Here is a 24,834-nt window from a genome sequence, read left to right on the forward strand (position 1 = left end):
ATAAAAATTTTCGCGTTTTAATGTGCGAGCACCGGCCCGGTTAATGAAGACTGTAACCTAAATGCAAATAGGTGACCGACAATTGTTTAGCAATGTATATGGATGAGTATGGAAGTTTGCTTTGGCCGGCATGAATATGGAGATGATAGTTTAATTATATGTCACGAGTTGGTGTGTTGTACGGCTGTTTGGGGCATGAAGGGATCCTCGCAATTTGAACGCTTATGCGCGTCGCGCTTTTATTAATTTCATCCCCATTGGTCGCTTGACGAGCTACATTGGGACGTATCACAGTTGCAGAGATGTCGCTTGGTAACCGCGGTGAATTCGCAAACGGAACAACACAAAGAGAACGTCCAATATTTCATTGCGTCGGACCCCGTAGCTCTTCCCGAAGCTTCGACCGAGTAAAGATATCACGTAACATCATTAAGAGTCGCAAAGATAATCTCGCTCCCTTTCCAGAGGAATATACGGCTGCCGGCTTAGTTGCGGCTAATGTGTGTCTCCTATTTACGTATGCTGCACGGCTAAATAAATCATTATCAGAAAGAGGGAGAGAGAAATAAAGGGAACGGGAGGAGATGCAAAGCGGCACTCCTTGAATAATACAGTGTACGATGGCGGGTGGACGACTGGATTTTAGGTGGCTTACGGCGGCGTAACGGAGCACGCAAGCACCGAGGGTGACGACGTGCCTGTGGTTTTCGTGGATTAATTGCCCATTCATAAGCCGCCCTTTGGACCTGCAAAACCTCGCCTTTCGTCGAACCAACCTACGACGCAAAGATTGAAAAGAGCTTCCGCCGGATAGCGACAGCTTCAAAACGATCCGATTCGATTTCAAGGCTTTGCTACACTTTCCAAATTCAGACGCTTCCAAACCGTTAAGTTCGTTAAAATTTCCAATTCAGTTTGGTCGGGAAACATCGAGGTCTGTCGGATTCTACGATCTTCTTCGACGTTTGAATTCTTACGCAAGAAAATTGCTCGAGACGGAAGAGCCATGAATGCCCATCACTACCTTCAACACGAAGATACGGAAAAGTAACCCTCAGGATGAATTATTAGGTTGCACGGAAGAACCGGTTACTTAAGTTTTCACGAGGGACTCGATTCACTTTTAACGAGGTTCACCCCCGTGAAGACACAAAGAAACGCGCCAGTCCGTGGCCAGGCGTCATGGTGATCTTGCCTACGAGTGTGCCCGGTTTTTCGGCCAGTGTTTCGAGATTCCGAACGGCTTAACGAAGCTTTTTTGTACTTTGAGCGTGGCGCGGTGTAACGCGCCTTCAAATCAGCTTACGGAAACCACTTTTCTCTCGTCGATCGAGTTGGAAAAGTTTGCCGTGACAAAAAACAAAGGACCTTTTTAAAGTTGGAGGATCTGACCGTCGAGAAATCCACGCGTATTGCCTGAATAAATCGTGGCAGAAGGTAGAATCGTTCCGCAAACTAAATCAGAATTCTCGTGGCTTTACGAATCCATCGTCTCTCTGTTCCCGCAACGATAAACTCGTTTCCCTTTCCGTGGCAATATTTTTTATATCTCAGACGTAGAAGAAATTTATGTCGCCCAAAGCACGAGAGGTTGATTTCCAGACAAGCCGATGTGTTTTCTAGAGGGTGTTTCCCGCAATTGCAGGGCTCGTACACCGTGTCACGTGAACGATATTTATACGTTCGATGCGAGGGACGATAGCAGGCAAACGGTATATGGGGATGTTCGACGCGTTCGTATCGGCCATCCGACAAAAAATTTTCATAATCATCACGTGCCACTATGCGTTACAATGTCCTACTTGCCCAGCCTTCCGATAATTATTATTATTACTTTTTTATCGCCGACATTATTTTTAATGTATTCATCGCTCAGGAAACAAGGGTGTTAGCGTTTGCAATTCACACAGAGAAGGTAGATTACGTTAACCACGAGCGCGCACATATAATTGGTAGGTCTCGCAAGACCAACACCAAGACTTTCACGCAGCTCTTCTTTAACGAGCAGACGAATCTCCCGACACGTATGAAAATTAAAATTTCCTTGGCAAGAATAATCTAGACCGCGGCAACGGTTGTAACCTCAAGGGAATGGCGTTACGATGCAAGTAAGCTACCAAGCGGTTAATTAACTCGGTGAAATCGTCGCGAGACCTTCGTGTTTCGATACGAGCTGTAACTATTTCGCGAGAGTATTACGTGGCCCCATAAACCGTGCTCGCGTCTATATATGTGCGTAAGCGTTGTATTTGTCAAGCCAGGAGCAAGGCAATACAGCAGCGCGTTTATCGGTTCGCGTACTGCTCGCCCGCTAAATTACGGAGGCCGTTGCATTGTAAATAGGGGTTGAAAGGGCTGCTGTGGAGTTTCCCCGACTCCGGCATTTCGAGGCGCTCTTGCGAACACTCGATTACGAACGCGAAGGACCGGCTACGAATGGGCGGTGTTCGCGCATTAACCGTTTTCTCGGTCAAAGCGACGCGTTCCGCGGTTCTTCGGAAGTACGGGTTCCACGTCCGCGCGTCTCGAGGACACGGTACTTCTGCCGCGCGGGAATGCGGAGCCTGATCGTTCCTCTCGTAGTAAACCGTCTGCGGCAGACACGTTGAATTTAGTCGGCACTCGGTGCACCCGAAGAGACAATAAGCTAGTGGTTTCTCAGGCAGTTCCGGAAAATTGGGGCCGAGCGCCTCGTATTTTCGCGGTTTTACGCGATCGCAGTGGACCAACTAGGACAGCTCGAGTTCGTCCTCCTCTCCGTCGGTTTCTGGAAATTGTTCTCTCGAATACGCGGATCTAAGATGTCTGGGTAGGGGCGAGATTAAAGTCGGAGTTTTACGGCAGTCACGATTGGAGAATATACGCAGCGGCCGGGAAACGAATGGTGATCGCATTCCGAAAGTTCGAACTATGCCAAACTAATCGCCGATCGGCTTCGAACGTTTCCGGCTCGTGGTCTGAATGTTAAATGTCCCTGAACGCCGAGCCGGTCTGCACGTTACGTCTTGCGGTCGTCAAGGAATCCGATGTCTGACTGCTCTTCGTTTCCTGTAACTCCGCAGCACGAGCTCTTTCGCTGGAAGCTTCCTCTCGTTGCGTTCCAGCGGCAACGTTATAGCAGACACGTAAACTCGTGCGATTTCACTTTACCGTACGTTTCATTTTTCTCTCGTTATTCGTGGCAGACACGCGACCGCGTACCACGTGTCGTGAATCGCCGAAGCATCTCGAGCAGAAACGAGCAGAAACCACGAGTGGATTAATTGAATTTCGAGTACTAATGAATTCTCCCGACCCGATTAATTTTTCGCCGATGTTGATACACTGTCTCGCGTCGTCGTTATCGTTTCGTATGGACGTCACCGCCGCGATTTCACCGAGCTTATTATGCTCGGAAATTTGAAGAGGAATCGTTGATGGAATTTTGATACTACGCCACTACGCCGGCGGATCGTCCCTTTTGCCGCATCGACGTAATCTTCTTCCAAAGTTATTTTCCTTTTAAAAAGACTCATCTGCCCCGTAATTTTCATCGTCTTTATTAGCGAGCCTTTTCAAACGAGCGCGAACGGAATCCGCGGCAAAGGGAAACGAAAAGCGGGACTCGCTAGCAGAAGCCGTGCGCCAGCTTTCATCGGTTTTAATTTAACGCCTACATGAAATTCAAACGAAAACTCCAATTTAAATGTATAGGTATATGCCATTTTACTCACAACTCTAAGCGGGATTTCGAGTTCTATTAAGACGTCCATAGCGTCGTTCAGAGGCCGCCGCCGCTTTCTCCGTTGATTCTTATTGTTTCCTCTCGAGGACGTGCTTTTTTTCTTTCGCTTTTGTTCCGTTCCATTAGACCTGTTCGCCCGAAGTTGCGTGTTTGCCCTGGAAAAACGCGAAGACAAACAGCGAGACGACAGGGGGCGCGTTATAAACCGTTGCTCCAACGTAATGCAAACTAACAGCGTCGTATTAGATGTGACAACGTTCGCTCACTCTTCCTCTTTTTTTTTCCTTGCAACTCATGAAAAATATGGGCCAAGTAAAACGCCGAAAATGCACGCTTTACGCGTCTCGCGAATCTGTCCATCCATTATTTTAACTTTTTAGTCGGTTCCTTTAGTCCCTCCGTACTTTTGTCTCGTTTCGTACAATGCAGCAGCTGGATAAATCGGACGCATCAACCCTTCGTTTTTCTCACTTCGAATCTGTAAATTACAACGCGGTCTCTTTATCCATCGACGCGATCCATCCTCGGGATTAAGTTCGGTATGACGATATCAAAGATGAAAGATATCTCCATCCTAAGAATCTCCATCGATTAAACGCATCGATCCGTTTAGCAGATCGAACACGGTCGACTGTCGCGTATGTCGCTGCTGGCACGATAGCGTATAGAAAATGTCGGCGTTGAAGTCGGTCGATGTCGTAGTGTGGTCTACATTTTCATACAAAAGCTCGGCTCTTTCCGTTAAAATAACGAGCATCTAAAAAGGAAGAATTCGTATTCGGAGAGATTCGGTGGCGAGCGGGCGGTACCAGATATGCGTCGCGTTGGTCCACTTTGTGCGACAGCTTTTGTGCGTATGCAGGTTGAGATTCGAGAGACGCGGTTGTCAGTTGCCGTATATGGGCCAGGGTTATACGGAAACGACTCGACGAAGAAAAAAGCCAGCACGAGAGGCCGACAGCGCCAAGCAGTGGATATCAGAGGCTGTTTTTCGCTCTTTCTTCGCGTCCTTTCTTCCTTCCTTCCGGTTTAGCAGCTCCTGCCAGACAGGTCGGGACGACCTGACCGTTTCGCCTGAATAATCCGTTTTTTACTCAATCGTTTTTTACTTATCTGTCGCGCATTGCGTTATCGCAACGCGTCAGTTTTTCGGCCTCTGTCGAATTACCCTGGCGATCTCTGCTGTCGAATTTCCCTTCAACGATGGATCGACCGTTGTACCATCCGACATTCGATATTTTGATAGAAATACGCGTTTCAAATGTTTCATCTATGTACGCCATATAATAGCAGGGAAGAGCGTGCACGCACCATGCGCTTATTTTATGCGACGAAACCTCGTTGGACTCGCTTACCTGTCACTTAGGCGTCGAACGGCTTGGCCGCGAAAGAAATTCACTTGGTCGGGGGAAATTTCCTCGTTCGCTTGTCACGTACGTTTTAAAACGTTCCGATGAGAAATCGGCTGAAAGATGCGACAGAGTCTCGCCGTGGAATAAATCAAAGAGAAAAGAAAGCACTTGGTTTTCGGCGTCTTTCGATATCGGAATATCGGAGTCTTCGTGGCAAATGTCCTCGTCTGGAATCACAGGTTGTACAGGTGGAGGCGGGAATTGAATGGATCGAGGGTACGAGATGAAGTGTCTCGAGCAGCGAGATTTACGAGCATCCTCCCCGAGCTGGGTGAGCGCGAAAGCTTTGCATTTGCCGTGTATTTTGGTGAAGTGCCGCGAGGCTGACTGCGAAAGGGATTGGAAAGGGTGGTGGAGGCTGCAGCGATGGGACCCAGCTGCGATAAACTGGATGCTCGATTCGCGACACCGACTATCGTCGGTTGTACGCGCTGGAATTTTGCGGTACGACTTCAAACTGGGCCATCGACCCTGCGAGCCACTCTCGACCTCTCTTCTCTCCACTCTCGATCGTCGATCCAGACGATCCTGTTCGCTTTTTAGTAGGTCGTACGCGTCTTTCCTCCTCTCTTGCCCTTTAACGCTGCCTCTTACCGACGACGATTTCGAGCCGGGTTATAGCGAGTTTATCGGAATCACGGTCGCGAGGGAAAATTTATTCCGCGAAAAGACGAGTCACTGGAAATCCATAAATCGAGGATTGCCGAGATACGAGCTGTGATTTATTATGAACAACCGAAAGGAATACGTAGAGTTGCAGCCGGTGCCACGGGGAAGGAAGATTCGCGCGGCGGTCCAATTCAGCAAATTCGAAACGACATCCTTTATCTCGCGTGGAAACGTACGCACGACCTAATAACTAACGCTTACCGAAAGAGTCGCTATCAAAATTTCGTATTTATGGGACTCGCGTCTCTCGTACGAAGCAACTCATTTTCCATGGTCGTACGAATAATAGAATACGAACGTGTATCTGTGTTCTGTTTGTGCCCTAGTTGGTTGCATGCAAGTAGACAATGCTCGCTGTACGCTCATTTGTCCATTGTCCATTCTTTCCATCGGACGTTTCTTTTTTCTCTCGGCCCATGTTCCTCCGGGGACGACCTGATTCCTCGATAAAGCCAATAAACCCTCGTCAACCGATGGCAGTGCGGTGTTGGTTGAGACTCGTCCATAGACCACAGTGTTTCCCTTTAGCCTCTCCGCTCTCTTTCCGCGCTGCTCGCCTTTTTCTTGGCTTTCTCGTCCTTCGAATTTATTTAACGAGCGGCTAATCAACGTCAAAGCGCACCGACAAAAAGGCCATTGTCACCCGTTGAGCAGTGCTTTTTTTCGCGCGACGCGGCGCGCCGTGACACGCGGCGTAGTTGTCCGACGAAGTTGAACCTTCGTTTGCAGGTTTCCGCGACGCGTAGAAAAGAAAGAACGAGGGAGAGCGAAGAGGAAACGACGGGAAGTTGGCCACGTCGCTGGAATAATAGCGACGCGTATAGGTTCGCAGAAGCAAGTAGTCCCGCCTCGCATTTCCACTCGTTTCGTTGAAATTAACGAGTCGAGTGTTTGCCAGAATCGGGGGAAATGTTGCCTCGGCGAGTGTTTGCTTTGATATTGGCCAACTTTTTCCACCTATCTCCTTCTCTCTCTCCCTTTTTCTTTCTCCCTCGCTTTTTCTGGCTGTGATTTTTAACACGAACAGAAGTAACTCGACCGGCAGAAAGAACTGGCAGAACGCGCGCCAAAAAACGTGTTCCTTCGCGATTAATCGACCGGCTAATTCCGCGGAACTATCACCGATCATCGGGAGTGGAACTTTTTTAATTAAACCTATGCGCGATCGATCGATTGGATCCAGGGCGCGAGAATACGGGGGCCACTTGGGAAATTTAATTTTCGAAAGAACCGATAAAATCGCACCAACAACGAGTCGTAGGAAAATTCGGCCGAAGCCGGCTACGAATTCTGTCAGAGGGGCGTAAAACGCGCCGGATGAACGTGAAAATGCAGGCTTCTACCTGAAAGAAATTTTTTATGAAAAACGATTCAACCGTGTTGCCTTCATTTTTTCTCCACCCCAAGGGAAGTTCTCATTCGAGCGTTCTTTTGCCCTCTCGCTTTTCGATCGACGCGTTCGAATCAACCCTGAAAGAAAGGGCATCCACCGCCGTCTGGTATTTCGGAGGGAGCAGATAGGGGCGTAAAAACGTCGGGGATGTGCGGTCTAAGCAGTAAATAACCGAAATTGCAGACGCGGATGACCGTTCTAATTCCTGCGACGGGCAAACAGTTTGATTAGCGAAAGTCCGCCGCCTCCTGAGAGACAGCTTCCCTTTTTCCGGTAACGAGAGAGCACGGGGAGCAGAAGGTGGATAAATAAAGAAAAAGGAAACGATGGGCATGGCAGGGCTGGAGAGAATAGAATATAAGAGAAACGAGAATAAGGTGTTTTCTTTAATGGATGGGGAAAAGAAGAGATGGAAGTTGAGGGCGACGGAAAAAGAAGGAAAAGGTTCAATTGCAATTGGAGTGCGAATGGTACGGAAAAAGAGGAAACGCGAGTGGTCGAAAGGTCAGTAGACTCGACGTGTCTGGCGAGCTGCACGAAATCGGTAACAAACATGCCGCGAAATCTCCTCCGACCTCTTCGCAATCTCATCCGCTGCACCGTCCCGGCGGCCGTAGGTGTTCGGAGAAAAGAGGATAACAAGAAGTGAAACTCAATTTCGGCTGGCTTGTATTTCCGTCTTGCGGACGAAGGAGGGAAGAAGGGGACACGGGAAAAACGTTTCGCAGTCGTTTGTTTCAATATTTTGGAGCGGCAGCGTGTTGCCGATAGGCGAGGAACCTCGTGGATGTTGAAACGTGACTCGTTTACCCGCGATTACCTCTTACGGGTCGATAGATCTGATAATCCGACGGATCGTGGATAACGATGGTAGGCTGGTCTCGTTGTTCGTTAACGAAATATTAAATAGGGAAAGAGCGAGGGTGGATGGGGGCACGACGCGTTGTTTGTTCGGAACGCGACAACGGTCAATTATGCAGAAGCAATACCGATCGATGCTCGCTCACCTGCATGCTGGTTCACCGACGGTCTCGAAAAACAGGCAGGTACCACCGTTCATGCAGAAGTCTCCAGCTATCGGACACGGCTGCTCCTGCCTCGGCCAGGCCGCTGTCGCTGCAACAAAATCAGAGAAAATATATTCGTCAGCATTGGGAACGGAATGCGCATAAATTCCGCGAGCTCTTCCGGCGACCCTAAAACCGATCCTCGTCGATACGACGCTTCCCCGTTCTATTCTCGCCATTTTTCCTTCCTTCTTTTCCTTCTTTCTTTATCCCGTTTCTTTTCATCGTCGACTTTCACACGATCGCGAGCTTTGGCCTCGTTTACTCGCGCGATTAAATCGGCTGCTGCTAAAGCTTTGTCCGCTGCGCGAGAAAATGATATTCGCGCTCGCGAGGCGTGGATCGTGAATTCCGGGCGAAACCGTGCATTTTCATTTCAATCGGTCTGCATGCGGATTAGTCTTTAGTATGCAAATGGAACGGCTGCTAAGGAGGAAAGCCGAGGATGCGAGAAACGACTGGATTTATGAAGAGCTTAAAACATTCTCCCCTTTTTCCCTCGTCGTTTCCCGTTCCGTTCACCCCTTTGCCGATAATCATAGAAATCGAACGACGCGCGACACCAAAGAATCGCTGCCTCACGAGCAACAGAGTGTCGAATGCTTGGCCGATTTCTCGCTGGCGAATCCGTCCGGACCGTAACCTATAAATTTCTCAGAGAGCCGCGTAATGCCGCGGCAGACCGTAATTCCTCACTGTCGTTTGTCGTTGTTCAAACCGTAATGCATAATGAATCTAGCCGCTATCTTGCGCCTCGTCGTGAATACCGATTAATCATTGCTTTGCATGCATCTGTTACGGAAATACGGCCTAATGACGTGATACAATCTTCCATACTTTCGGTGTATCGGATCGTTGCTGGTGTAGACAACGTGTTGAAAATCGATGATTCCTTGACCTCTACGTCGTCGGCGAGTCGTTCGAGAGCACAGAGTATCATCGAACAGCGTCGGTTCTTTCGTAAGTTCAGAACGTTGGGATTTTGGTTTCGCGAGAGGCGCCGGACACGGTGATGAATCCCGAAAGAGCAGTTTCAGAGCGACATTCAGCAAAGAGCCGCGGGAACCGTGCACAGAGCAGCCGTGTGCAATGTATTAAAAATCGTATAATGAGTTTGAAAGCGTGCAGAGCGGTCAGAGCGGAGTAATAGCGTCCGAAGCGGCAGAATGCGACGTGGCGCGGTGTGGCGAGACGGAGAGCGCGTTCGCGCTCGCGCGATGAGCTTGCAAGCGCGTACACCATTATTACACTCGGATTAGTACTCGACCATTCGGACCGGTATTACCGAGCGCAGCTTCAACTTCGGAAAGCTCTCGAGTAGCTTGTACGCTCGGCTTTATCCTCTCTCGCTTTTTCACCCACTACCCGTCGCCGTTTTAACCTCATCCAACGCATTTCTTCTCGTTAAATTCCTAACAAGCTGAAGACATTTCGCGGTCAAAGTAGCCCAGTTTTTTGCGCTATCGAGAGGAGGCGATTAGAGCGAGGCATGAACGGCAGATCGCGTTGAAATTTTAATCTTCTACCGGTGTTGCTCGTTTCAAAGTTTCCGGCTTCCCTTTGTTAGAGATCGGATACAAATTGCAGTTGCGAATCGCGTTATTTTGCGGAAGCGACGAGATACTCGAATTGCACCGGATTTCCCTTGATCCCGGTTTTGTCCTTTTTATTTAGTTGGAAGAATATTCATAGCGAAAAGGTGCAGGGAGAGGTGGAGAATTACCTATGCTGCCGGGATTCGGAGTTAATTGAAGACCGGCTTCGTCGTTTTCCTTGTTTTTCGATGGCAGCGTCGAATCGCGAAAGTTTGATCTCTCTGCCGGTGGCGCGAGCTTCTTCCTCGCCGGCGCGCAAAACATTCTGTAGCAATCTTGTGGAATGCGAAAGTTCGTCGCGCGAAATAGGGTTAACAACGGCGGGAACGAAAGAGGAGAAAAGTTTAGATGAGGCGAGAATCGAGTTTGAATCGCGGCTATATCGATTTGGTTCGACAGCAGCCGCGTTTCAATTCGTTTCTCCGTTTTGGCTTGTGCGATGCGACTTTGCGCGCGTTTACGGGATTCGACGAAAACGCTAAAACTTTTTCGGGCGAAAAATAGGAAAGCTTATCAGCCAGGACGTCGCGGTCGCCGTGAACACGACAAACGAGAGGTTCTTCGATTTACCGACCGGTTTGTATCTCGAAATTTCGCGGCGCTCGTCCTTCCACTCCAATATCGTCGGTGCCTTGCCATGCAAAATCTACTCTTGCATGGCTCAATCGTGCGACGAGAATTTTCCAAAACGATTGCCGGTACTCGTGTGCGACCAAACGATCCCACGATGGACGGCATCCATTTACCCGGGCGTCGATCTTCGACCGCGAGCTGCGAGAAAACCTCAATCTCTGGAAATTCCAACAAATTTCTCTGCCTTGCTCTACCTCTCAAATAACTTGCAGCTTTTCGGTGAATAGGTGCGCCGTCTGGTTACGGTACCGACGTCTGTCGATTTTTTCCCCTGATGAATCGAAGCTGTAGCGAGGGCAGAATCATTAAAATAAGTGCCCCGAAGTATGCGAACGTGCTGCTTAACTTTTCCCTATAAAGTCGAGAATTTCATTTGGAAATAGCGTGGCTGGTAACTAGATCGGGCAAGTTGTTAAGGTACAATGAAACTCAATGGGAAGATTTCCAGCTTGTCTACTTGCGTATGTGCGACATAATCAGCATCGCTGTATTATCGTTCAAACTTTTTACCATCATAGACCACCCCAGAAATTTGCTGGTATTTCTAAATTAATTTCCACGATATTTCCTCTTTTTGGCCTTTAAACACCTCGTAAATTAACGTTTACGCGAGAGATGTTTTTCGATCAGGAGGTAACCAGTGCGTAGTAGTGGAGGCAAGCTTGTCGCGCGTTTATTTCACGAATTTTCCAGGTGAATAGAATTATCTCTCATTAAGAGAGCCGCTATAGTTAGCGAAGCGCTCTCGATAACAAACAGTTTTACCGTTGGCTGTTCCTGACGCGTGTAACATTGTTTGAATACCATTATCCCTGTCGATGTAACATCAATCGGTGTCGCGGATGCGTTTAGATAGCCTCGACCAGCTGTTTCGCGTCACGCGCGGGTCTCTATGTTGATACGTCACTCTTCGACGTGTTTACGGTCGAGTGTTGAAATTTTTGACATCGATACAGGGCTTTTTTCGATCTGGCGTTTCAACCGGCCTTTGTCCGCGTTTTGATCGTACCTGTCGCGACAATTCCCGTGTCACAACTTTTTTCCCCCGTTTAATACAACGATGCTCGCGGGCTGTGTAACTTTTTGCTACGACAACCAGCCACGCTTGCTCTCTCTCGTGTTCTCGTTGCTTGAACGATGAACGCGTTTAGCGGCAGGAGAATTAGTTTTGAAAATCTATTCTAGTTATCTGCGCTAACTGGCTGCACATGCGCGCGCTAATTAAGGCTAACACGCTGGATTCTTCTGCCCCATCCTCTGTGCTCGTATTTCAAGTATGAAATACGAGTTGTTCGTTCTTCGAGCGTGCGCCGAAAATTGCGGCGAAAACTCGAGCAGGCTCGCACGGAAGCCGACCAAATGATGAAACTTTTAATCTGCTCTGGTCGCGGTGCTGTCGGAACCGCGAGACACCCGGGAAAAAAAATTCGGGAGACCAAATTATACGACCTGTTCTCGTCGAGAAACGTTGTTCCAATTACATCACAAAGTGCGCCGTTAGGCACATTGATGTCCCCCGTTGCACGTTCCGCGAATAAAACGAGTAAAATAATTTTTCCAAAACGGAAAATTACGGTATCTATTCAGGATGACGAAACCTCACTTTTACACACGGATAAAATACGACGAACGAAAGTTACATGATTTTAGTTAGAACAAACTGACGCATCGATGAAAGTTTCTCGAGCGTGGTCCATTTATATCTTTATATTTTTGCAGCGAGTGCGAATAGCATGGAAGAAAAATCTGCTATCTCGTTTGGGCAACGTTTCGATGGACAGGTGTTCGAGCTGCCGGAAGATGAGAGAACGCGCTTTCATCCAACGCTAATTTGCATCGGCAGTGTTCGAAAATAGGTGCGGACCGGAGGCGGTACGTAATTAAGTCGGATATAATTGCCCTAATATATCTGTTCGCGAGGGTTTGCGGCTCGGCTGGTCGCGCACGCGTACGGTTCACACCGTTGAACACGGTCCAGGCTCGGTCCATTTGCGTTTCCAAATATCGTGTTTCAAACGCGAGGCTGCTCCGCTCTATTGGCTCTCGCAACGACTGTTACCGCTTGCGACGAACGAATCGACTCGCGACCATTCCCATCCCGGGAGAAATCGGTGCCCTCGACTGGTTTTGTTGCTCGTCTTCGAGCAGAACTTCATCATTTCGTATTTCGCCGACGTGCGACTAATACGCTACGGGATCGCGTAAGTGGATTTTAGCTGACGTTTCGCGCGTTCCATACGTCTCTAACGGGGTAAAATGATTCGGGTTACGTGACTACGCCGGTGTCCTTTGAGACAGAAGGAAAAAAGTAGCCTTCCAAAGAAGCGAGAGAAAAATCCGGACGAGAGCCTTGCGGAATCATCGCGCTCGTCCACGTCTGGAAGAATGAAATTGTGAAGTTTCAAAGGACCCTCTGAGCTTTAAGCACCGTCCACGGATCTCCACGTGATGCTTTACCGAGCGAAATTCTCCTCCCCTCTTTCACCTCCAATTCTCCATCCCTTCTCTCAGGCCGCTCGTGCCCCATCTGCGACCCTCTTTACCCTCTCGCTCCTAGTCCGTACGTTCTTTCCCTTTGTTGGGGTAGATTCCTTCCTGTCGCTAGAAAAAGTAAATTGAATAGATCTAGCAAACCGTGCAAAAGGAAGAGTCCCGCGGAAGCGAAGAAGAAACGAGGGAGGAGAGAGTGAGACCAGATCCTCGCACACGCACGTCGTTCCCGTTGCTGCGACGTTTTCGAGCCGACTTATGAGATGTCTACGACGTAGCTCCGGGAAACGGAATTTTAACGTCATCGACGATATCTAGGTTTCTGTCTGTCCATCTTCTTCTCGGCAGGATCGAAGGCAAACGAGCGGAGGAGCCAGCGAAAATCGGGTTTGTACGAAACTGGTAAGATTCAGGTACATGGCAATCGTTTTGCGGGCTGTTTGCAAAAAGATTGCAAGACGGTTGTTTCGTTCGTGTTTCACTCATAAGCGAAAGAGCGCAATTTTCGAAGAGAACGGAGCGCCCTTACATCATCCTCGTTAAAGTTTTATGGCAGACGTATCGCGCGTTCACGGATAAGACCATCGCCCGACCAGGCCATTGCTCGCGAGTCTTTTTAAGAGCGTCTCTTCCCACAGGATGGAACGAGTATTCTCGCAAAGAGAATTTTCGCCACAAAGAGAAAGAACTAAGAGTTTTCGACGGGAGAAATCTTCCATCAACGGAAACAACCGGCCGAGCGCGAGTATCCCCTTCTCGATGCAACTCGAGGCGCTGTCGCTTTCCGCCGCGCTTCGTAAACCTCTGGCTCTGAAATTTTATCCACCGTTTAGTTTTGATCTTAGCTTTTCTTTCTACTCGCCAGACTTTCTTCCTTTGCAACAATTTCTCTACCGACGTTGTATACCCACGGAAATTTTCTTCTCTTCCAATCTGTGCCACGTTCGAATTCCCCATTTGAATCTGTCAGTCAGCGGAGAGATTTTTGAATGGCATTTTTCTGCGAGCCTTCCCGAGGCAAATACCGTTCAGCTTGAATTTTCGGAGACACTTTGGTTTATAAGAATATCAGAGGAGCGCAACACACATAGACACACACAGAGTGAAAGCACATAAAATGGGCACGTCTGCTCGATATGACCAGGCCAATACTCACCAGAACGTTCTCGAGAACATCGCAAATCCGGTAGCTGGCCTGGTCAACGATCCGGTTTAGATTATTTTTCAGACATCCGCCGCGTGTATTCACTCGTATCGCGGCAGGGGAGAACGATTCAATAAGAGCGCGATATTGCCGACCCCGGCTAATACAATCTTCGATTCTGCTTGGAATTTCAAATTCACCGACTGCCCGGTTATCGCGATCGCCTGTTTCTCTCTTTTAGTCGGACTCGCGGGATTGTTAGCTCTTGCCTTCGGTTCGCAATGGGCCACGCGATTTACACCTTCCACCACAAAGGCAGCACGGGCAAGATTAAAGGGTTACAGACGTAAGATCGATCTCTAGAACAGAGGCGCAAAATTGCTCGAATTTTCGTTCGTCCGTTTTCCTTTCTCTTGAAACTCGTTTCTGCCGGATATCGTATTTCTTCCACTTTCGACGCGTCGATCCACCATGAATTTCTATCTGTCCCTTCTCGCGGTACACACCGGAGCATCGACAGGTTCTCGCGAGTTTCAAATCACATTCACGTTTCCGCTTTGTTCCTTTCCTAGTAATCAAACAGTCTGCTCGCCACGCTATCGCGCTTCCAATTTATCCAGCAGCCAAGTACCGGCGGACAAAAGATTTTTGTTATACCGCCTTTGTTGTTCTCTCGATTTTACGAATTCGTTCGACGACCGTTGCAGCCAGCGTTTGCAGAAAATGTCTTGCGCCGTGTACACGCTTTCAACCGTCTTTTGTTCGCGGAGACACGCTTGAATTTCCTGGAAAATCCACAGGGACGGGAGAGGTTGATATGCGGGCGGGAGACGATAACGAGTTGCGATCTCCTTCTGCGAGCTTGGACGCCGAGCGTCCAAGCGAGTAGACGCGAAATTTCGTCCGTTGTCGGGCCGCACAGAATCCTCCGTATCGGACACTATGCTTCCGTTTTTCTCGTACTTTGCTCGCAAACAAAGTGGAGCTGCGCGCGAAGCTTGCTCAGGGTGGCTCGGTTGTTTGTCTTCCATTAGCCTCGCTCGTTTTCGTCGAAAGTAATGCCCTCCGGTTAATTCGCTTTGACGACACGGTCGCCAAGGGTCGTTACGCGACATCTCAATTCGCGCGACAACCGAAAGAAATTGATCGACCGTTTCAGATAAGTAACTTTACTTTATTTCTCCAGTTATTTCGTTCCTCGGAAGCCATTTAACCAAAGTGGAACGATACGAGCGTGTTCCGTTGGACGAATTCTTTTCGACAACGAGCCAACGTTTTCGCGCAATGAACGCTGCTAGCACTCGCGATGTGGGAAACACGGTCAAAGACGAAAGGCAGGCGAGAGCGAGCGCGGAGAATAAGAAACGGGACGAAAATCGTACCGTGCTGCGGAATTCAAAGGGACGAGAAACAATGGAGCGGCTGCCGTGCTGTACGAATTCTTTCGCGAATTCATTTAACGATGTAACTACGCGATGAGAAACGACATTTTGCCGATGAATGCGCGAACGTAGGACAGCAACGCCGGCTGCACCTGCCAACGGAATCGGCGTGGGGATGCACGCGATTGTACGCTTAAGGACAACCCGCCTCGGCCTTGTTTCGTCAGCCATTTTTTCCGCAAACGAACTCCCCTTCCTACGCTGCTCTGCGTCTATTTCCATTTCGCTCCTCCACGTTTTTCTTTTTGTGATATCGGCCGTCGGAATATCATCAGCCGTCCGCGTTTTCGCTGTGCGCGAATTGCGGCGTGTAACTTTGGGACGCGCAAGCTGGCGATATATTGTTAACGACACCGAGATGTGTGTCAAGAACCGAGTCGGTTGATGTCAAAAGACCCTCCGCCGGTGGAACGTAATCTGGAACGTTGCTTCAACGTTGTCTCCTCTTCGGAATCACGCGGTGGAACAGTGGAGGTTCCGGTCTCGCGCACGTCAGCCTGATTTCCTTTCCGTTTGTTCTAGACAGTTAGCTTTTACGAGATTCACGAACAACCTCTGATTATTCTTTTCATACGACAGTGGTAGGTGGAACGATTTCGAAGATTGATCAAAGTCGCAAATCTACCTCGTTAGTTGTAAATTTCAAAAATTACCGTTACATCGCCACTTCTTTCTTTCGTTTATTCGTTCTTTTTTCGGCTGCCACTCTTTGGCGACTTACTTGTCGTTTCGTGTCCCCGTTGAACAGACAGATTGCTTGCTAATTCGTCGCTGTTCCGGTATTCCACCCATACGGCGAATTTCTTTTTCGCGTCAATTAAGTCGCACGTCGCGAACCGGCGATTTGATTTTTCGCAAGGCGATATCTCGCATTCTTCGATTAACCACCCCACTCGTCGGGCACGTACATCGCGGAGCTACTCAACGTTTTGGAAGTTTGATCATCGTGATCGAGTGGATCCAATCGCGCTCTCCCAACGACAATAGCTGGCGAGTATTGAATCAACAGCTCGTTTGCTTTATTGAATTCTGACAATATTGCCGGGTAGGGTGATAGATAGTCGGCACGATACACCGGGACGAGCAACTAATGGCTACTCTCAAATTAATAGGGAACGCATTAGAATGTGTAACTCGTCGCGGTATACACGTCGTGCGGAAGTGATTAAAATTGATCCTGCAATCAATCCGCGAACGGCACCTATCGCGCGAAACCGATTTAATCGTGTTTCGTCCGACTCTCTGTTCGCTGTTTCAGAAAACCTTTCATAAATAGTCATCGACGCGTGACCACTCCCCCAATGACCTTCGTTCTAGCGGCTAATAAATGGATTATGCTTTCCTCGCTTGTGTTTCGTTCATCAACGCGAATTTCTGTTTCCTATCTCGTTCCAAACGATATTATAATCAGATTGAACGAACATCGTATCGACCACCACGGACATTGGATGCTGTGTAGATTCGAAATAGATACGTGACGTTCGCGTTCCAGCCATAGGACTGTTCCAGCGAAAGCGCGCTGTCGTCGTCGCGATGAGAAATCGGTCGACTGGCTCGTATCGGCGACATTCACGAAGGCGGAGTGCCCCTCGGGTAATTCCGGTATGCACAGGGCTCGTAGGATGCAACGATCGAGAGTGACGCAAGCCCTGGCAACGTGTGCAGCCGTGCAAAATTCTCACGTGACGCGTGTTTCTATCTTTTTGCACGGATTGCTTCGTCGCTAGACATCGCCGCGGCGCGTCGCACTGCTACGGTGCGAAAGGCAAAAGGAAGATTGTACCCCCAGGTGCCGTCCCTGGGGTTACTGCAGGAAAATGCACTTCTCTCTGTATCTAACCAGGCACTCAGCCGTGCGTGCCTTCTTCTGTGTATCTTTCTACGCGCGTCCGTTCGCGATCAAAGATCCGCGAATGTCTTTTCCCCCGCAGCGCCGCTTTACAGACGCTTGCTGCTTCGCGAAAGGAAAAAAAGAAAATTTGGGCCGACGCCGCCTCCGGCTGGATTCCTTTAGATAAGTTCGCTCCTACTCGCCGACTAACGCGCGGATGTAAATTTCGAGAAATAGCAAATTCAACGCGATCTACGTGGTTTGTTTTCACTGAGAGAATCTCTCTCGCTTGCCTCTCGTCTGGTCTAACGCGGGTCGCTTCTACTGCGGAATAACTAGGAAATAATCTAAATCCCGGGTATAACACGGACCAAGTACGCCTCGTTCTCCATTGGAAAAAATGTCGCTTCTTTTATGCCTGCCCGGCACTAATTTTAAATTAACCAAGTATAATTAGACAATTCCGGGGATTCTTTAATTTCGCTACAACGTAGGTGTTTTAGTTTTCGAGCTAATTTAAGTTCCTGCATAGCCTAGATCTTCTATTATTCCAGTCCTGCTGCGAGTAACCTGAATCTACCCTATCTTATCGTTACACGGCGCACAGTCTAGATTCAACATATCTCGAAGGTAATGCGAGTTCTGCGCAATCTAGACGTGCCCTGTTTCAGGCTTCGAATTTTCTCCAACCGTATTAGGCCTAACATACGTTCAGCAAAGTATAATCCAGCTCCATCTTAATTCGGTTGCCACGTAAACGGAGAAGCGTCGGAAGTCTTTCTCTATCGATCGAGCCGGGTACTTTGAACAACGCACAACCCAGCTCGTGACCCGTCTATTCCGCGACGCGTAATTTAGTAATGCGTTTTTTTTTGTCCGTCACGTGAGTGACATTAATAAACCGTGTGTCGTGTCGGTGGTCGGCCATTAGTCTTCGACGGTAAAGACCGACAGGCGGAGGCAGGTTTCTTGTCGATCGAAAAATCGAGATAACTCTGACAGTTTAATCAAACACTATATTTTCATTCTGTACGGGCGCGGTGTAATATTTGCGCGCGCCTATATGTACCATCGATTGTATAGCGTAATTTATTTCAAATGCACGCACACTCGTGAAAGGGAAAGGCTCGCGAAGCGTACGCGCGATATCTTATCATTATCCCATTTAGCCGTGCCAGCCGGCAACAGAACGCATCGTATTCCTGCTACAACTTTTTTCCCCATTCTGGGTCGAACAGCCAGCGTTGTTCGGTACTAACAGGGTCGCCAGCTTCAACCCTTATCGCGCGTACGAAGTAAATATCTCGTGCTCGACTCGAGGGTCGTTCAAAGAAACGCGCAAAGAATTTTCTAATGGACCTTACAGGTTCGATTTCTCTATTGAATCGCAGTTCTCGCGGAACGAAGCCTTGTAACCAATCAATCGCGTAGTCGATATTCCAGGGAATATCGGATGTTAATCAACGATGCGTACGAACAATTATTTTAGAGGCGATACGGCCGAAAATCGAATGGAGCTTCGAAATAAAATTTTCACAGGCAATCGAACATAGGTGCACGCACACGCACGACCGCCTGCCCCGACGAAAGGAATTGCCGGCAATAAATGCTCATCGATATTCGCGGTCGCATTTTTCCGCAATTATTGCGCTCGAGAATTCTGTTGCCGGTCGATTCGACAGGAGAATATTAAATATCTCGATGTTCCGTGGTCGACGGGCTTTCGCATAAACATAGCGGTAATTAGTTTTCCTAGGATTTCATTGGCTATTGCGTAGCCTTGTTTCGCGCCAAATTTCCCACTAAGTAAATTAACGAACAGCCTATGCAAATGTCCCAGCTTTTCACTCTCTTTCCGCATTTTTTCGTTGGAAAATGCGATTCGCTGCCGGGGAATATTTGTCAGACAGATTCCACGTTCCTTGAAAGGATCTTTTCTACCCTTTCCAACTTTCATTCGCCTCGGATGGCAAATTAGCGTGGACGCCGATGGTACTTCGTTAACGAACCCATCGCGAAGGAACGATGAAAAATACCAACCTTCCCTCTGGTCGCCATAACTCGATCGATAAAAGCAAGATTTCTCACGTACAAGCAAGTCAAAGACGAAATGATACTCGATACTCGACAAGTGAAATAAGTCCGTCAGTGGTCAGACAGATTCACGAGCGCGATAGCTTTCGGTAATTCGTAACCAATGGTTTCTGAACGATGAAATAAAAAAAAAAAAGAAAAAACTTGTCAGAGCTAAACCAAGTTATCAGTCTGGTTCTTGTACGACAACCTATTTCTTGCCTTTACGGGATACAAGGCTGTTACGAGCACCGGCAAAACTGTCGGTTGATTTCATCGTTGAGGGCATTGTCGATACACGACGAACTCGCTGTTCGATCGTACTTGAACGAACACCGCGTCGATGACGTACGAAGACAAAGTGATCGCAGAGAAGGGATCGATCTTTATTTTCGTTGTGAATTATTTCGAAATAGCGTTGTAAATTGACAGGACTGTAAGAGCTGTCTTCCAGCCTGGAAAAGCATGCGACATGTACAGACGAGTTTGCAAATTTGGATCGGTATCGACACATAGATAGCTCCGCTGCTTTTCATCTCGCACATCTCAATTCGACTCGATCATAGCGAAAAGCGTCAAACTGGCGCAGCCAAACTGCAGCTCACGGAACACGATCTTATGGTACGCGAAACACGATCTGGCGCGTCTGGCTTCATATAAAATTCCATACGTTATAAGCCTGGAGCCCGTCGTTCTCGATGCAGCCGGTGACGTACACGTCGTGGCCGGTTATCGCGCGAACATCGCTCGCTCGCAAAAAGAACTCGTCGATCGTGCCCGCTTGGGGAGACGAGTTAATGCTTTTACCGCTCGCTCAAAGCTCGTACACGCCCGTACTCTACGCCGCAGCCGGTTGCTCTATCGTTTCTCGCTAGGCAACAACGAGCTGACCGACGACGCGGTGGAAAATCAAACGGCTTTCGCGGAATCAACCTTTTGATCCTGCGATTGGATTGCCAACCGAGTGGCTCGCGCTTTTCTCCGACAGTCGATCAACAAATAGGATTCCGTGTTGTTCCGTCTTTTTTATCTAGCGCGCGTGCTGCAGATACAATTTGATGATTCGTCTGTCTACGCGTCGTTTCATTCGCGGTGGTTTCGATTCGATTCGTCGAAGCCTCGTGACTCGGATCGGCGGAACTCGCAGGGTCGCAATTTCTATTTCGCGAGACAGAAGGTCGAAGAAGAGGCGTAGCACCTTGCCGGGATACGAAATGCTTAGCCGAACTGTGAAAAATCGAAACAACTTTGCAGCCTTCGTGGCACCCAAATGGCGATAAATAAGCGAACAATCGTTTTTCTTTGGTGCTCGTTAGAAAACGGCAGCTCCCTCGATAATTAAACTGTTATTTCGCAGTCGAAGCTAATTAGCAACGTGATATAAACGAGGCCGAGCAAAAAGCAGCATCACCTTCGGAGAATATTCGCTCCTGATAGCGGCTCTCGTAACTGCAAGCTTTTACATAATACTTCTTGTTTGTTCTTCCAGAGAGAACGAGTATTTCTTTCCAAAGAAACGGAGAGGTTGTCGAATCCCCGCGTTGCGCCTTACGGCTAATGGAAACCGGCGCTGCGCGCAGACGATCATAAACGTTTCAAGAATCGTTCTTTATATCAAGAGGGAAACAGACTGGGCGTAGAGGCGGTTGATGATGGCGTTGGATGCATGCGCTGTTGCGCGCACCAAACAGCTCTATTCTATTCGATTCGTTCGGTCGCGACTCCCATTGTAGAGACCCGGACTGCGCACGAAATTTCGCGCCACGTCCCGCACGTTACGTAGTAACGATGGTGAATGTATGCACGTTCTCGCGTCTATGCCGGAGAGCTAAATCGCGCGCGGTTTCTGCATCTGCATCGCATTACGCTCGGAATTGGCCGACGAATGCGATTGAAATTCGTTGGAGTGCCACTTCGCGGAACGAGTTCGCGATTAAGCAACAATTCGACGCTGTTGCCTCGCACTTGCACGGATTCTCTGCCGATCCTTTGCACAAAATGTTCCATCCTCTTTTTGGCAACGGGCGTCTAAAGCGAGCGCGCTCACGTCGAATTTTTCGTACCGCGAGAATCCAACGGGTTTCCCGCTCTGTCGGACAAATCTTCGAGTTTTGGTTAGACGAACGTGTCGCGAGGTCGAAGCGAGACGACGCGCGTATACGAATTTGCTCGACACCAAGCCCGATCATCTAATACGGGTTATGCCCGTTCACCTAATACGGGTTATGCCCGTTCACCTAATACGAGTTATGCCCGTAGTTGTAGGTTAAAGGGTTAAGTATGTTATGTCTTATATCCAAAGAGCTGGCTTCTTCCGATATATGAATTGCATTATAAAATAAAGATAAAAGTGCAAATAATCAAAAACATTTTATTTCATGGATAAAACACGAAGCAACCTAGTACCATTCGACAATTATTACTCGCGATACCAACGGCTGTTTCGGCAAGTCCAACCAAGTTTGTATCATGCGAATTCCCGCCCAGATGCGGATAGTTTAAACGAAGGGTCGCGAAGGGCTCGTCGAGACGAATGGTCACGATGGGAGACGTATTTCTCTCGCAACAGAGTTTCCCAATGTTGCGTAGACCATACTCATCGAGACAGACTCGCTAAACAGACTTCCTACTGCTGTTATCGCATAATATTATTCATGTCTTTCTGGGTCGTCAGTTGCGGGAAGCGTCGCTTCGAACCGACAGCGTGTCTAATCCATCCAAACAACACGCAGACGATTACGAGGTGTCAGGAAATTCCTCGAGGTTCGTTTTAAAACTGTTCAATCACTCGCGGAGAGACGCGATCGCGAGGAAGCACGCCAACGGGAGTCGTAAATTCCCGTTACGATTAGACAATCGACGCCGCGAGATGATCGATCCCCTATTTCGATTAGGATAATAGGGGCTTAATTGAATTTGAATTCATTTGAATTGAACTTAATTGAATTGAAAAAATATGGTTTAATTGAATATGACGCTGATAGAACAAGTTATAAATCACAGTTTATTACAACAACTTTGTAAAGAAGATATGCGTATGTATAAGATAAGTAAGTGACTGATCTACGGGTGTAAACCCGGTCAAAGGATGTTGACTGTTTGAAAGATGAAAAATCAGTGAATTTCGGTGGTGATGCTGTGGCGGAGGAAAGCTAAGGATGGGTGTGTCTAGCGCACGGGACCATCGGATTTGTTGGTGACGATTTTGGCTAAGAGAGTGAGGGAAATAGGCTTCGTTGTTAATTGATTATTTGCTATGGTGGTGGGTGAGGAAGGACGCTAACCGCCCTCGAAGTAAAGTTTCTAGTGGGAGGCCTCATACGTGAGAAAAGGCAATTTTCCCGTGTCAACCCGTGGTGGACGATAAACTTTAGGAAACAATCCAGCGAAAGAATATCTGTTCGGTTTGAAGGACCTCGACTAGGAAATTCCTGAGATGTATGGAGGATACTTGAGACTATTGAGGGTACGCAGTAAGGATCCGAAGACATTTGGCTGCCATCTTGCCCGCGGTGTGTGGCCTGGTTTAGGTAGAGTGTTGTCCGATGCAACAAAGACGGATGTTTGAATTTTTCTAGCAAAACAATTGGGCGAAAGATGTCACAGATCGTTCGTTGGGAGTTTTAAGGTTATATATAGCCTCTCGATTCCTATCGCAGCGATTTACTATCCTCGACAACTTGGTTCCCACGACCGCGTCAACGACTACGACAGAATGCAAAATGATAGGTTGCACGGTTCGCTCTGCCGTAGCTGGAAATATCGTTGACGGAAAATCCCAGGTGGTAGGAGGATGATCTTTCGCTATGTGTATTGCGTTTTTCTTTCGTACATGGCGCCGAACTTTGCTGCGGTGACATGCATAATATACCGTCAGACCTGGCAAGTAGTACCGGTAAGTGGTATGAGCGACGTGTAGTCAGACGGAGCGTGTGCCGCTCCATTCCACCGAGGACGGTTGTTTATTCGTCGTTGCGAAGACAGGCTCCGAGAAATCGCGCGCGACAAGTTTTGGAGTTTCCAGCAGAGCGCGCATCTTATACGCCGAGACAATGCCGCGAGCCACGTCGCGTGTAACGACCCCCGGAGAGAGATCGTATTCGTTACACGGCGGAATGCTTTGCACCGCGCTTATCGCGCCTTTCCTGCAACATTCGCTAACGATATTCCTCCCGTGTCTCGTTTTTTAAGCGTTCGCGCTGCCTCGATGCGAAAACTCGCGATTCCTTACGACCTCGTAAAATTTAACTTTTAAGAGAACCCGTAGAAACGAGAAGAAATTTTAGGAGAATCGTGAGCCAAGAGGCTGCTGTCCTAATCGATGTAACGTTCTCCGTATAATAGTAACGTGGGACGAGGCCGCAGTGTCTATCAATCTGCGTTTAATTAATCTCTTAGGAACAATCAGCTTTATATCCGCGTCAATACGGCGCCATGGCAGTGGATGGCCATCGCCGTTTGTCCGTAGCGTTCGCAATGCTCCACGCAGAAGGAGTTTACCTTCCGCTCATAATTGTTTCTATTTCGACGTTTCGTCGCCCCTTCTAATTGCCTCTGTTCCTTGTCTCTTCGCTTCTGAAAGCATTAAACGGACTCGAGCGATTCTCCAGCACCGGATCCTCCCTCCGCTTCGCTCCGTTATCGTTATCTGGCGTATCAGTATTTAACCACGGTCATTAGCCGCGTCTCTGTTGATCATCCACTCTCCTCGTTTCGTCGTTGCTCGCTCGAGCGAGAACTTTGAAACGATCGATGTTCGAGCCACATCCGCTGCCGCTCAGGGCCGCTCTCGAGGATATCGGAGGCTGGACCGGGAAACGACTCTTTGTCCGACGCCGAAAGCGCGCTTTCTTCCACCGATTCTCGTGGTCGGTGAAATCGTACGCGCGGATAAATTGCCCGGGCCGCTGTCTTGGTTTTTACAATTTCACGGTTTCTGGCTACGCTGACGCGAGCATTCGCGCACCGTGCAAAAGAAACTCGTTCCTTTTCTCTGGCCTCGGCTCACCCTCCGCCCCGGGTATTTGACCAGTCGAGGATTTCTCTCGCGGAACTTAAGCACGAAACCTTGGCTTTTGCGCGATTCGCGTGGCGACGTGTGATCCGCAACGTTTATTTCGTCCCCTCGACGACTACGACGACGACTTTTCCCAAGTGCTCGAAAGTCGTCAAAGCTTCTAACCGCGATATCGATAAACCGGAACAGCTAACAAGGCAAACGATGGAACTCCAACGGTTCCTCGGAGGTTCGTTAGATAGAGAACGCCTTGCGATGCATAATTTCGCCGATCTGCGGCTACAACACCGATGGCTGGCACGAGTCGGCTCTTTCCGACTAAACGACGCGGAACGCGCGCGTTA

The 24,834-nt window shown here is 48.6% G+C and overlaps 1 protein-coding gene across 2 annotated transcripts in view; it reads right to left on the minus strand.

Moving 5' to 3' along the window:
• Positions 1 to 24,834, minus strand: part of LOC117214156 (protein vein) — a 200,517-nt gene that overhangs the window by 35,121 nt on the left and 140,562 nt on the right. For both annotated transcript variants that reach the window (XM_033459995.1, XM_033459994.1), the window contains one exon: positions 8,206 to 8,314. In XM_033459995.1, the coding sequence (XP_033315886.1) occupies positions 8,206 to 8,314 (109 nt within the window). The remainder of the gene's footprint in view (positions 1 to 8,205; positions 8,315 to 24,834) is intronic.

This window comes from Bombus bifarius, unplaced genomic scaffold, assembly GCF_011952205.1.
Source record: "Bombus bifarius isolate JDL3187 unplaced genomic scaffold, Bbif_JDL3187 scf7180000009200, whole genome shotgun sequence".
NCBI classification, from domain to species: domain Eukaryota; kingdom Metazoa; phylum Arthropoda; class Insecta; order Hymenoptera; family Apidae; genus Bombus; species Bombus bifarius.